General features: G+C 39.4%; 1 protein-coding gene across 17 annotated transcripts in view; it reads left to right on the forward strand.

Moving 5' to 3' along the window:
* The first annotated feature begins 448 nt into the window (after positions 1-448).
* ROBO2 (roundabout guidance receptor 2) overlaps positions 449-14,474 on the forward strand; it is a 601,494-nt gene continuing 587,468 nt past the window's right edge. For 3 of the 17 annotated variants that reach the window (XM_053220683.1, XM_053220682.1, XM_053220684.1), the window contains exon 1: positions 463-1,399. In XM_053220683.1, the coding sequence (XP_053076658.1) occupies positions 1,339-1,399 (61 nt within the window). In that variant the 5' untranslated portion in view covers positions 463-1,338. Of the gene's footprint in view, positions 1,400-14,474 lie in introns of all 17 variants that reach the window. The other 14 variants (XM_053220680.1, XM_053220686.1, XM_053220681.1 and 11 more) reach the window with 8 other exon arrangements.

Here is a 14,474-nt window from a genome sequence, read left to right on the forward strand (position 1 = left end):
CGGAGGGATGAATAATTAGGAAGGGCTTCCATGGAATCACTCATCGAGAAAATTACCTGCCCATTAAACGGGACGCCGCGAGGAGCCGGGGACTAGAGCCCACCTATCCCCGCCCCGGGCAGGAGGGGCGGAGAGGGGGAAGGAGTTGACGGCTGGCTCGGGCTCCAAATTTGTTAATTTCCGCCCCCCGAGGAATCTCGGCTCCCCTCCCCTGCTCCCCCCCGACTGCCCAGCGGGCTGGCGCCCCCTGCACGTGCGGGTGGCGGACTCTGGAGGTGGAAAGCTCAGTGCACCCCCGCGTCACCCCTGCCCCCCTCCGCGGGGCAGACTCCTAGCAGCTTTCCTTCCTCCCCACCCCTCCCGCCTCCTCGCCTTCCCTCCTCTAAGCCCTTCCACCCTCGGCAGCTGCTGGAGGAGGCGGACGCTCTGCTGCGGGGCCGCGGGAGCAGCGGCGGCGGCGGCGGCTGCAGCGGAGGGACTGACGGCTGCACCGGGGCGGGCGGCTGGACTGCGCGCTCCCTTTCGCGCCCGCTCCCGGGCTTCTGGGCTCGCTCGCCCCGCTCGGCGGTCGCCCGCGGCCGCCCGGGTTCACCGTCGCTCTCAGGCGGCACCGCGAGGGTGGCCGCTGCCTCAGCCCTGCCCCTCGTTCCCTCCCTCCCTTGCAGCCCCACCACGTAGGAGTTCGGATTCTCCACTCGAGTCGCCCTGATTTTCCTTTGCCTCTTTCTGAAGCGGGAGTGGTGGAGGGAGGCAGCGAGGCTGCGAGGGAGAGGCCCGCCAAGTCGGCCCGCCTGCAAAGTGTTGCTTTGACACATCCTTATTATGGAAGTTAAGTGAAAAAACTCTGGACGTGGAGCGGCTACCGAGAAGGAGACCGGGAAAGGAAAACCAGTAGGCAGGCCAATGGTGTTTCGGCAGCGCGCTGGCAAGTTTGTGGAACACTTTCTAGGAATTAGGTCTTTTTCCTCCCTCTTCATCTTCTTGACTGCTGAAGAAAGAACTTGGCTTTGGAAGGCAATGGAGCCTGAGGACAGAGGGTTAGACACACTTGAATAATCCCTCCGGCTGGGCTGAATTTGTGGGAATTTAGGAAGCCAGAGTGTGGAAATACAGTAGCCTTTGGAGTGCCCTCTGTTAATTTGGATGGAGCTAAATGTGCCCCATTCGAGACCTCTCCACTAACCCCTTCTGATCTTGCGATTTGCGCTTCTTGACTTTAATTAGCATCTAGGAAAGTCTAAACTTTGGACCTACCTCTTTTTTTGATACTTATTTTTGTACGTTTGCTCTCTGGGATTGGTTTCTTAAAACAATCTGGATCCTTTTTAATATGTCAAAATGAGTCGGCTGATGTTTACACAACTACTGCTCTGTGGATTTTTATATGTTCGGGTTGATGGTAAGTTAAAAATACTTTTATCCTCCTCCCACCCCCCAGAAAGCCCATTTATTTCTGAATGAGTTGTGGGCCATCAATAAAATGACATTGTGTCTATTAGTCCCTTTTGGTCAGGCACCGGGACTTTTGGGGGGCAGAGATTTTAAGTCTTTGTTTCTCAACTGCTGCGAGTGGAAGGCATTAGTAGTCACCTATTGTTGTTATTATTGCAATTTGCTTAATTAATGGAGGAGTTGCATAATAAATAATGGGCTCTTAGTTTTGTTAGAAAAAGGAATATTACAGTAAATCTCTGGGATACTCTTGTGCCTACTGCTATTTGGTGTTTGTTCTTGGATCTGAACTTTGGCTTAGAAATTCAAGTAAAGAAAAATAGTAATAGACCCTTGAATGAAGGTTCGGTGGGTTAGGAATTTGAGGCAGGGTATCTCAGGGATCGATGTGTATCACTTGTATGCTGGTGAGTGCTCTTCTAGTGTGAAATCAGAATCAAGAATTTAGATCACAGGGAGAAAACTGTCAAAAGTAAGACTGGGCGAGGCTCCAGGAAGGGGGGAAACATAAGCTCAGGGCTGGCTGTGGGCACAGAACACTCAGCTCAGTCCCCAGTGGCAAACACAATGGGGATCTGAAACAGGTACTGTAGGTGTCTCCCTCTGGGTTGAGTCAGTCTGTCAAGCATTCAGCAGTCTGCCTCTGATTCTCCTGTCTTTTGTTCAGATATGGTTTCCTGGGATATTTTCACAGGATGTCAGTTTCTTGTGGGAGGATTGCAAAATCCTTTCTTGTAGCTCTTTTGAATGATGAGTGGAAGTAATTATTAACATGCTTTTTTTGTTAGTTCATAAGAAGTCGAAAGAACATTTGGTATTAACCTTCTAGGGTCTTCAGTTTTTAAATTGATAGAAAGGATATGTGTAAAGAGAAGACTGGAGCGTGTTTTTTTTTTTTTTTTTTTTTTTTTTTTTTTAATGTGGATTGTAGTACTTTAGATTTGCAATAATTGTACTTGTAAAGAATCTGTGAATTGGTCCAGATATTTGAGCCATCATAGTAGCTTGTTGCTACATAAACTTTCCTCCAGCATTTGCATTGTGGACGAATTCATTATTTGGGACACTGCCTATTTTTGCCCGCCTGTAGGAGCTAACTTTGTTCCAGGCAGCTGCTGCTGCACAGAACCCAGCGTATCAGACTCAAAACAGGAAGGCTTTCTATAAACATGAGGCAGTACAGATGAGTTTACCTACTGTCAAGTGGCTGTTTTCAATCATGGACTACATGAGTACTTTTGCCCCCAGCGATAGTAGGCAAGCCATTCCTGTGGGCACACTGCTTTTTCTTTTTTCCTTCTAAGTAGTAGATGTTTAGGAATTAATCATTATGAATCACACTGTGACAGTATCTATAGTCCTACCTGATCATTCACCATGCATTTTCTTTTTCAATACATTTACCTTTACGATACATTTAGGTTGACCTAACCAAAAGGTTTATGTATTTCTCCCAAGTGTGTTGGATTATCCTGATAAGAAGACTTTGATATAACTTTTTGGATAATATGTCCTCATAAACCATGAATTTACATATTTCAATACCAGAAATGCATGCATAAACTATATGTTAGACTATAGAATCATCACCAAGTTGTTTTTTTCTCTTTTGGAATTAGTGTGTAGCTAAGAGGAATACAATTAAATTGCTCAGTGGAAGTGACAGAGGGAATCAGAAGAGCTTGGTGTTACAGAATGTAATTAATGTACCAGGGTGTTTGGAGATATATGAAACAAATGCAATTAACCAGCTTGCTGGAACAGCAGTAGCAAGACATCGTTTCTCTCCTTCCTTCCCTCCCTCCCTCCCATCCTGCCTCCCTTCTTCTCTTCCTTCTCCCCCTTCCTCACCCCTCCCTCATGTCCCAGAGACACGCCTAGGACCTTTGTTCTGATTTAATATTATAGGGTAAGGGGAAAATTTATGTCTAGGCCACAATTATGCAGCAAAATTCATGGCAATGTAGTGAAATATGTGCAGTGTTGACAAATTGAAAAGGTAATGGTAATTTTTGGTTTGTGTTTGTTTGTTTGTTTGTTTGTGAAACTAGTTTTTATATTTAACATCTACTACTCCAGAATCAAAGGAAGCTGTGGACACTTACTGAATGAGTACATAGAGCATACATTTGACATTGGATTGTCTTTGGTTTACTCCAGAATGATGACAGCTTCTCCATGGGGAGTGTTGAAAATTTGGGATGTAGACAACACTGCCCTCTAGGCTATTTCAACACACTGGGACTGAGTGCTCACATATATAATGAGTGGGTTGGTTTGTAAGATCTCTAAGCTCTTTCTCTTCCAGGATTCTATGATTTCTATTTACTTATTATCCTTCTTAGAAGTGTGTGCTTATTCTCCCCATGAATTTCAAATTTAGAGAAGCTTGTACCATTTCAAAGATATACTGACTATCCTCGTGCTAGACACAGAAATTAATTTTATTCAGTGACAAATGATACATAGATTTGCATTGAAATTTGCTTGGTAGGTTATTTATATGTGCATTTTTATAGTATGTGAAAAATGTTAGAGTTTTGCCTCCTCATAGAAGATATGTGCTAATATTATTTATGATTTTTCAGTATCCTGTGTCTGTAGGAATCCATAGAGAATAAACATTAAGTTAGTTGAGAGCTACAGACAAACTTTTCTATTTGGGTTGTAAATGAAGATTTTCTTATTTGATACAGAATAATGAATGGCATGCATATTTTTCTTTACTGTTCCATAGGAGAATATGTATCACGTTTAGCTTTTGTTCTCCAGATTTTCTTTATTTTTAAGTGAGACTGTGGTTTTATAGTCATTTACAGGGAACAGACATAAATTACCACAATGCTTTTTAATTACATCCATCGCCCGTGCATTGTGTCAATTCAGTAATTTTACCGTTGTGAAAAGATGTTTTCAAAATAAGAATAATGTTCTTATCTTTAATTCTTAATGTTCTTATCTTATATTCTTAAATGAAAATGGCACACATGATATTTGGGGAGAAAAAGATAATGTGCATGCAGAGTGTAGATGCATAATCTCATACATTTTGCTAAAGTGTTTCTTTTAGTAATGGGCGCATTATCATAGCAATATGTAGTCCACTTCAGAACTTAAACTGCCTATAAATAACCTGAAATTTGTTCTTACAACTATGTAGTGATATCACTTTGAATTGGCTTTGTTTGAATAACCTTTGATTCTAGGCAACCTGTGGACCTTAAACTAAAAAGATTTCTTAGAACATCAAAACAGAGTATCTTAAAAGAAAAAAATAAAGCCATGATTATACAAAATAATAATAATAATTCTGGTCATCTCATCCTTGAGCAGCTTCTATAAAATAGCATCTTTGACAATAAAAATATTGATTTGTAAGCACATTGTACACATATTGGGATACATATACTGTAATGAGAGGAACTTAGTTATGTGGAATGTGTATGTCTAGTAATATCTGCTTTAGTAGTTCCTGCAGTCTGTAGGAGGTACAGTTACCTCCAATGTATGATTTAGTTTTTGAAGGGTTTTAGTGAAAAGATCTCCTTTTATTTATTTCTCTTCTTCCCCTCTTCAACTACTTGTCTTGACCCTCCTCTTCCTCTTCCATTTCTTCTTTCTCCTCCCTCCCTTCCTTCCTTTCTTTCTCCCCCCCCCCTTTTTTTTTTGGACCAGGTGGAAAGAATTAGAGAAACATTTACATTTGAAGAGTGAAGAAGATATGTTTCTTGAATGACAATTTAGAAAAATCTGCCTTTAAAGTAGATATATTAATAGTGTTTTACTTTTGGATATATCCAATTGGGGTCTTGACCAACACTTTTCTTTTGCAATACTCTATACCTTTATGCAAACTTATTTTGCATAGAACCAGTCTTTCTCCAGTTAGACAAACGGAAGTCTACTGATCTGTGTTCAGACAATGGAAATTTACAGACTGCCATTTTATAGATTTATTTTTAAAGGAAAATATTGTTATGTTTCTTATAGTGTATCCCAGTATAGACCTATGAACCTATCAATACATTAATATTAATATAGATTTTCTTCTTTCTTTAAATTATTGAATAAAGCATGAACATAAAGTCTTTCAAAGGGAAATTCCCATCAACTTTTTCAATGTTTCCGTATATGTATTACCATAACAGAGACCTAATATACTATCTAAAGTATGGTATATTCACCCGATACCTATTTCTAATTCAAAACTGTGTTGGGATAACCTAGGCCTCAGTAGTTAGTGTTTTCTTGTCCATTTGCACCTCATTCTTAAGAAGTTTTATCTAATCACGTGGGTTTCATTTTTTTTTAAGTTTATTCATTTTGAGAGAGAGAAAGAGAGCAAGCTAGCGTGTCCGTGCGCACATGGGTGGAGGGAGGAGCAGTGAGAGAGAGAGGGAGGGAGGGAGTCTCAAGCTGGCCTCACACTGTCAGTGCAGAGCCTGATGTGTGGCTCGAACTCATGAACCATGAGATCATGACCTGGGCCGAAATCAAAGGTCAGACATTTAACTGACTTAACCACCCAGGTGTCCCTAGTCACATGGGTTTGAAATCCATCTTAATGTTGATACTTCTCAAATTGCTGCAATCATTGTGTGAAGGAATATAGTGCCTGGAACAGTGTTTGACGTATCCAGCTGACTACTTGACATTTTTGCTTGATATCTAATAAGCATATGTCACACTTAGATGGTAAGTGGACTTACTGTGGTCATCATTTTGCAAAATACACAGATGTCAAATCATTATGTTGTACACCTAAAACTAATATCATGTTATATGTCAATTATATCTCACTTAAAAAAAAATATCAGACTCAAGCTGATGATAGAATCTGCTTCTCATTTCCAGCTGAGTTAATGGCATCACTATTCATAGAGATTTTCATGACCGAAAACTAGAAGTCATTCTTGACTTATCCTCATAGTCCATATCCAACTTGCTAGTAAACCCTTTGAAATATATCCTGATACCAATGATTTTATGTATGTTCGTGATTTTCCCACAACATTTAAGCATTTTCAAATATACAGCAAAGCTGAAAGAAGTCTATAGTGAACATTCTCCTAGATTCTAGCATTATTTTACTGTACTTGATTACCACATACTTATCCATTCATCTATTCTTCTAAGCATCCATTATATATTTTTTAAAGTTTACATTTTAACTCCATTTAGTTAACATACAGTGTTATATTAGTTTCAAGTGTACAATACAGTAATTCACCACTTCCATATATTACCCTGTGCTCATCACAAGTGCACTGCTTAGTACCCATCACCTATTTAATCTATCCACCATCCCATCCATTATATTGTTTTGATGCATTTTCAAATAATTAGATACTAAACATTTCTTACTGCTTTAACCACTACCGTCCTGGTCAAAAACTGGACTATTGCAATAGTTTGATAAATGATTTTCCACCTCCCATTCTTCTTCCTCTATTCCCCACACCTTAGCCCCATGCAAATTAGTTTTCCACACTAGACAAAGGGACCTTTTAAAAGCATGTAATGGCAGCTCCTTGCCTAGAACCATGTAATGGCTTCTACTCACAACTCTTCACAATGGTTTACAAGACTATTCAGGCCCCTCTCTGCCTCTCTGCCCTCATCTGCTCACACTCCCCACCTGTATTTAAAACTTTTCTTTTTAATGTTCTGTTTCTGACTCAGGGCTTTTGCATTCATTCTTTCTTCTAACAGAAATATACTTCCATGGATTTTTGCGTGGGTAAATCTTTCAATTGATCTAATAAGTCCCTATCCAATAACATCTCTTCAGAAATATGGGCATTCCTATCTAAAATTACTTCCCTTAAAAGACTATCGGGCTTCCTCCTTTACCTGTCTTAATTTTTTTCATAGCACTTATTACCTCCTGGAAGTGTGTGTGTGTGTGTGTGTGTGTGTGTGTGTGTAAACAATGATAAAGGGACTGACACCTACCCTACCCGCAAGCTAAGAAGTTAGGCTGCCACAACATCATGAATGCTGGGGGAAGAAATGAGACTTCTGGGTCAGAGGTGATGGAGTTCATTAGTCATGCCATAGCGAGTAGCATGATGTTATGTTTGTTTCAATTTACCTTGCCCCTGAAGTGCCTTGGAAGCGGTATAGTGGGGCCCAGAGAGATTATGCACACATAGTGGGTTAGCCTTACAGTTGAGGGACCCTGATCTTGGGAACCCAGATAGTTTATAACAGACAATAAGCACACTGCCTAACCTTTGCCTCAGAGGAAGATATTGTCTTGACTATATTGGATAATAAGCATATCTGCCTTCTGCTCTTAAGAGAGTCCATCTCAGGGGCGCCTGGGTGGCTCAGTCGGTTAAGCGTCCGACTTCAGCTCAGGTCACGTTCCGTGAGTTCGAGCCCCGCGTCGGGCTCTGGGCTGATGGCTCAGAGCCTGGAGCCTGCTTCTGGTTCTGTGTCTCCCTCTCTCTCTGCCCCTCCCCCGTTCATGCTCTGTCTCTCTCTGTCTCAAAATAAATAAACGTTAAAAAAAATTAAAAAAAAAAAAGAGAGTCCATCTCAAATTCAGAAGACTATTTGGTATCTAAGTATACTTGAAAAGATAGTTTCTAATAAAAGTATTAGTGGCTCTGCTAGCAAGATGTGCAGAAATCTTGCACATGGAGAATTTTCTCCCAACAATAGATAGTTAGAAATGTTTATTTATCGTCTGACTCTTTGAGCTTCTAGGGCAGACACTTAGTTTTGTCTGTCATGTTTAATAATGTTCCTCCAGTGCCTGGAGCACTGGATGACACATACGAGATATTCAAATATTTGTTGAATAAATGAAAATGTGCTTATGGAGTCTTTTGAGATGCTTATTTTCGTGCCCTCCTCAACACATGAAACATTTACCATTTGAACAAGGTTTATTTATTTATTTTGGAGTCTGTGTGTGGGCACCTGTGCATGTGTGTCTAGTGAGAGACAGAAAGAGAGTTATCAAGCATGAGTATTTTGACACAAGTGACATCATTATTTCTGGTGATTCAATATTCTGCTTTTCACCTGGCAGAAGATATAGATTTGACCATCTATCTAACCAAGAATATTTTCTGTAGTGGTAGTTCTCACGGTCACTCTCCCCCCAAAGCCCACACTAATACTGCTGTGTTTTTTAATCTTTATTTTATTTATTTTATTATTTTAATGGTTATTTATTTTTGAGAGAGAGAGAAAGAGAGAGAAGCATGGAGAGATGGAGCCAAAGAATCTGAAGCAGTCTCCAGGCTCTGAGCTGTCAGCACAGAGCCTGATGAGGGCCTCGAACTCATGAACCATGAGATCATGACCTGAGACAAAGTCTGATGCTTAACTAACTGAGCCACCCAGGTGCCCCTAGTTTATTGTTATTTATATAGAGAGAGAGTGAGTGGGGACGAGGGGCAGAGGGAGAGAGAGAGAGAGGGAGGGAGGGAGGGAGAGAGAAAGAGAGAGAGAGGGAGGGAGAGAATGAATAAGAATCTTAGGCAGGCTCCTGCTGCAGGGTTTGATCTCAAAACCCTGGGATCATGACCTGAGCTAAAATCAAGAGTCGGATACTCAACAACTGAGCTGCCCAGGTGCCCCAACACCGCTGTTTTTTAGCACACTGTTGAATGTTATGTGTATAGACAGGGAACTCCTTTAAATGATTTAGGTTACTTAATAAGAGCATACACATTTTCTCCCCATTAAGGAATGTTGACTTATATGATGATATCTAGTTTAGAAATTGAGACTTCTCTGTACATTTAGGGCAGATTTCCATGTATGCACTAGCAAAAGAAAAGTGAATATTTAGAGATAGAATTACCTGGATTACTTCTTTTTTTTTTATTTTTAAAAAATTTTTTTATACCTGGATTAGTTCTAAAATTAGTCTCCAAATATATGGCTCACTAATAATTGAAAAAGAAGAAGATTAAACAATCCCCATAATGGGTGTTGTTCTACTCTATCTGCTATTGCAATCATTATGTTCAGGGCCCTATTTATCATTATTGATATTAAATTGAAATATATTCAGGAATTTGGTAGGTAGAACCTCTTTATAGACCTAATTTTGAATTTAAGAAAAAAATTCAAAGGCTTCTTAACTGGAAAATTTATGAAAAAAGAAATAATAATAAGATAAGGGCCAACATAGACATCCCTAAATTTTGCTAATTAAAGATTTTTCTGCCAACAAGCTTATTGAAATGTAATTCATAGATTATGCAATTCACCTATATAAAATATACAACTCAGTGGTTTTTAGCATATTTACAGAATTATATAACCATCATTACAATCTAATTTTAGACCTTATTTGTCATCCAAAAAAAAGGAAACCCTATATCCTATTTCCTCATCCACCAGTTCTCTGACAGTCCTAGGAAGCCACTTGTCTGCTTCTGTCTCTATAGATCTGTCTATTCTCGACATTTCATGTGATAGAACCATATAATATCAGGTCTTTCATGACTAGCTTCTTTCCCTGAGTCTAATGTTTTCAAGGTTCATCCATGTTGTAGCATATATCAATACTTCATTCCGTTTTATTGCAGAGTAGTATTCCATATCATTTTTCCTTTGAATTACTAATTCATGGACATTTAGGTCATTTCTACTTTTTGACTATTGTAAATATTACTGCTGTGAACATTTGTGTAGTAATCTTTGTGTGCACATGTATTTTCATTTCTCTTTAGTGTGTACCTGGAGTGGATCTGATGGGTCACACGGGAACTCTAATGTTTAACATTTTGAGGAACTGCAAGACTGGTTTCCAAAACAACTGTACCATTTTACATTCCTACTAACAATATATAGGGTAAATATATTCTCTTAATTCACCTTGGAAAGCAAACATTGGATGGCTTTTATGAGTTGGATATGGTGTCTTATAGTGAAATAGTTTTAATATTATAATAATACACCTTAAATTTCCATCTGTGCTCATTTCTAATCTCCTCAGTGATTGTCTTCTAAGTCTTCTCCAATCACTCCATAAAGTTTTACAAATTGAAATTAACCCAAATCGAACTTTTCATTTTCAGCAGAGACTTCAGTAATACTAAATATAAGTCATGGAATGATTGCAAGTCAGAGCTGGAAGTTTTGCACTTATGCAGTACAACTCTGTCATTGGTTGGACACCTGTAGAACTGAAGCTCAGAGATTTTATGTGTTCTGTCACAGATCCCTTTGCTACTTAATGGTAGAACTGAAACTATAGTTGAGAGATGCTTTATTTCTATGTATCATGCTTCTCTTGAGAGATAGTTTCCAACTTCTCAGCCCTGGAACTCTTCAACAAGAATTCCAGACTCTTGTTACTGAAATGGCTAGTTGTTGGGGCGCCTGGATGGCTCAGTCAGTTAAGCGTCCAACTTCAGCTCAGGTCATGATCTCACGGCTTGTGGGTTTGAGCCCCATGTCTGGCTTTGTGCTGACAGCTCAGAGTCTGGAGCCTGCTTCAGATTCTCTCTCTCTCTCTCTCTCTCTCTCTCTCGCTCTCGCTCTCTCACTCTCTCGCTCCCTCTCTCACGATATCCCCCTCCCCACTCGCACTCACTGTCTCTAAAATAAATAAACATAAAAAAAATAAAAATGAAATGGCCAGCTGTTTTGTGAGCATGTCAACAGGACAATTAGCTTGATACATTGAGGTGATTTATTTGATTTAGCACATGTTTATAGAGCATCCATTTATAAACAAGGCAACTTGCTGTGGGCTCTGTGAGGAACATAATGACCTGTTAAATAGTTCCCACCTTCAGCAAGATCCCCCAATGCAAGACAAGATAACTCATGTTCTAGTCACAAAAGCAAAAGTAGTGGCTGGTAAGTGGTTGAAGGTATACACACAGCATAGTGTGGGAACTTAGGGAAGGAATAGTTGATTTCCAGCTGGTGCAATCTGAGAGAAGTCAAGATCAAATGGATCACTTAGAGGAAGAGTGGGGTCTTAATAGGCAGAAAGATTGGACATTACATTAAAGCAAAAGGAATAACAGGAGGAATGGTATGGAGATGCGAAGGTGTGCTAAGGGAAAGGCAAGACATCTAGTTGAATTGTAACATGGGTTGTCCATAAGGGACAAAGTGGAAGATGATTATCGAAAGAGAGTCAGTCAACAAACACTGTTGAGTGAGTTTGAGTAAATAATTTAAAGTTTTTATGCCTCAGTGTCCTTATCTATAAAACGGACAGGGTGATAATGTATATTTTATACAATCAATGTGAGGAATAAATATATTTATATATATATATGTATGTATGTTTATATATGCACATATATACATGAAAACACATGTGTATATATATATGTATATATGTTATATATATAGAAATTATATATAAAATGTTCTGAAGAGTGCCTGGTACATAACAAACACCATTTAAGTGGGGTTTTTTATTATTATTTTATTTATTTTTTTAAATTTTTTTAATATTAGAGAGAGAAAGAGAGAGTGTGTACACAGAAGAGGGGCAGAAGGAGCACGAGAGAGACAGAGAGAGAGAGAGAGAGAGAGAAGAGAGAATCCTAAGTAGTCTCCATGCTTAGTAGGGAACCTAATGTGAGGCTTGATCCCACAACCCCGGGATCATGACCTGAGCCAAAATTAAGAGTCAGTCGCTTAACCCACTGAGCCACCTAGGCGCCTCTAAGTGTTATTTATTGTTATTCTTGTTATATCATTATTCCTTTTCTAGTGTGGACTATAAGCAATTTTAAGAGGACTTTGGCTATCAGGCTGATTATGGGCTGCATATGAGATGCATTTCATGATAATTTTCATGTCATGTTTCAAGTATGAGTCTTCGGGTGACTGATTAAGGACTTTTATTGCCTCTTAAGGGGAATCATCTGAGGCCACGCCTATGCAACTGTGCCAAACATGCCAGACAGGTGTGTTACCGTTGCATCATATGCTGATTACGGAGGGATTCCCAAGTGAGTGGCATTATGAATGGAAGGAATCAACAAGAGAGGCCTACTGTAAATACCAATTTGTTAACAAGTAGAGCATGCTCATATAAACCTGCATTTTGGTTCATGCTGACTGATTTACATTTTATCCAGAATATTGTTTACTTGGTGCTTTTAATATAGAGTACCGTGAAGATCAATATTGCGTAAGACAAACTTATTTGGTTCTAAGTAAACACTTCTGGTATCGAAAACCCTTTGTAAAAATTAACAGTCTGCACTCATATTTTTTCTAAATAGCCTACTTATCTTTCTCTCATTTAGTATAGACAGTGACTCTAATAATTTTGACAATTATCCATTAATTAGATTCCCACATTGAGTGGTTGTGTAAATCAAAATGGATAACCTGAGTAAAATGATATCATCACTCTCGTGGAAGGCACACACTTTAGGTGGTCAGAAGCTCTGAACTGCAGCTTTTGCTTTCCTACTAATTAATTGTATGACTTTAGATCTTTACATTTTTTTAATGTTTATTTTTGAGAGAGAGAGAGAGAGAGAGAGAGAGAGAGAGAGAGAAAGAGAGAGAGAGAGATCCAGAGCATGAGCAGGGGAAGGGAAGAGAGAGAGAGGGGGTGGGGGAGACACAGAGTCTGAAGCAGGCTCCAGGCTTGGAGCTGTCAGCACTGAGCTGAGCCTGACGAGGGGCTTGAACTCACGAACTGTGAGATCATGACCTGAGCCAAAGTCGGGTGCTTAACTGACTGAAGCACCTGGGTGCCCCTAGATACTTACTTTAAAAAAAGATGAGACCTGACTGTAATCTCCAGCATCCACTTAGCCTTAAATTCTATTATTGTAAGTAATTTAGTTTAATGTCTTATTGTTTATGCTTATGTTTGACTACAATTGAGGAGAAAATTTAGGCTGGAAAGAAATTATCTAAAACCATATATATCTGTCTTTGGGTGTAATGAGTTTATTGTCCAATCCGCCTAGGGTATAACCCTGTATTTTGGTGTGGGCTTAATGACATGAATATGGATGATAGGCAAAATTCACTAGTCTTATGATTTGCATCCGCTTTTATCCATTAATGACCAGTGGAATGTATGGTTTCTTTATGAATAAATTGAATTAAAAATAATAACACTGAGACAACAATAGTCTTAAGCCAGTGTACTTAGCTTATGGCCACTGTAACTAGAACCATATGCAACCCAGCAGTTTTAGCTCAGGAAACTAACTGAGTTAATAGCCACTTTTTAACTTCCATCGTAAGGATTGATGTGGGATATTTTCCCCTAGCTCTTGGTCCCAAGCCTTTTTGGAAATAAGTTGGAGAACATGGAATAGAACTCAACTATTTCATTATATCTCTTTTCAAGTTTAAACAAGGAACACCCACTTGAAAACTTTTTTGTTTGAAAGATTTGTCTAGAGGCACTTGGGTGGCTCGGTTGGTTAAACGACTGATTCTTGATTTCGGCTCAGGTCATGATCTCAGGGTTCGTGAGTTTGAGCCCCACATCGGGCTCTATGCTGACAGTGCGGAGCCTGCTTGGGATCCCCTCTCTCTTCCTCTCTCTCTGCTCCTCCCGTGTGCTTTCTCTCTCTCTCTCTCTCAAAATAAATAAAATAAACTTAAAAAAAGAAAAATAAATAAAAGTCTAAAACCTGTGCAATAGTTACAGACAATTAAAATGTTCATGGGGCTCCCGGGTAGCACAGTTGGTTAAGCGTCAGGCTCTTGATCTCGGCTCAGGTCATGATCTCACGGGTGGTGAGTTTGAGCCCCGTATCGGGCTCTGCACTGATGTTGCTGAGCCTACTACTCTGGATTCTGTGTCTCCTCTCTGACCCTCCCCCACTTATGTGCGTTCCCTCTCTCTCTCTCTCAAAATAAACTTTAAAAAAAAATGTTCAAAAGTAGTGTCAAAAAAGGGAGAACTTCTGATTTTCCAAAAAATTAAGTAAAGAATTTTTCTTTATAAAGAAAAGGTTATACATTGCATAAATCAATGTTATGACACATTTTAAAGTTTTATAATATTTATTTCCAAATACTAGCAAATGCTAAAACATAGTGAAACT

Source organism: Acinonyx jubatus, chromosome C2 (genome assembly GCF_027475565.1).
Source record: "Acinonyx jubatus isolate Ajub_Pintada_27869175 chromosome C2, VMU_Ajub_asm_v1.0, whole genome shotgun sequence".
Classification (NCBI taxonomy): domain Eukaryota; kingdom Metazoa; phylum Chordata; class Mammalia; order Carnivora; family Felidae; genus Acinonyx; species Acinonyx jubatus.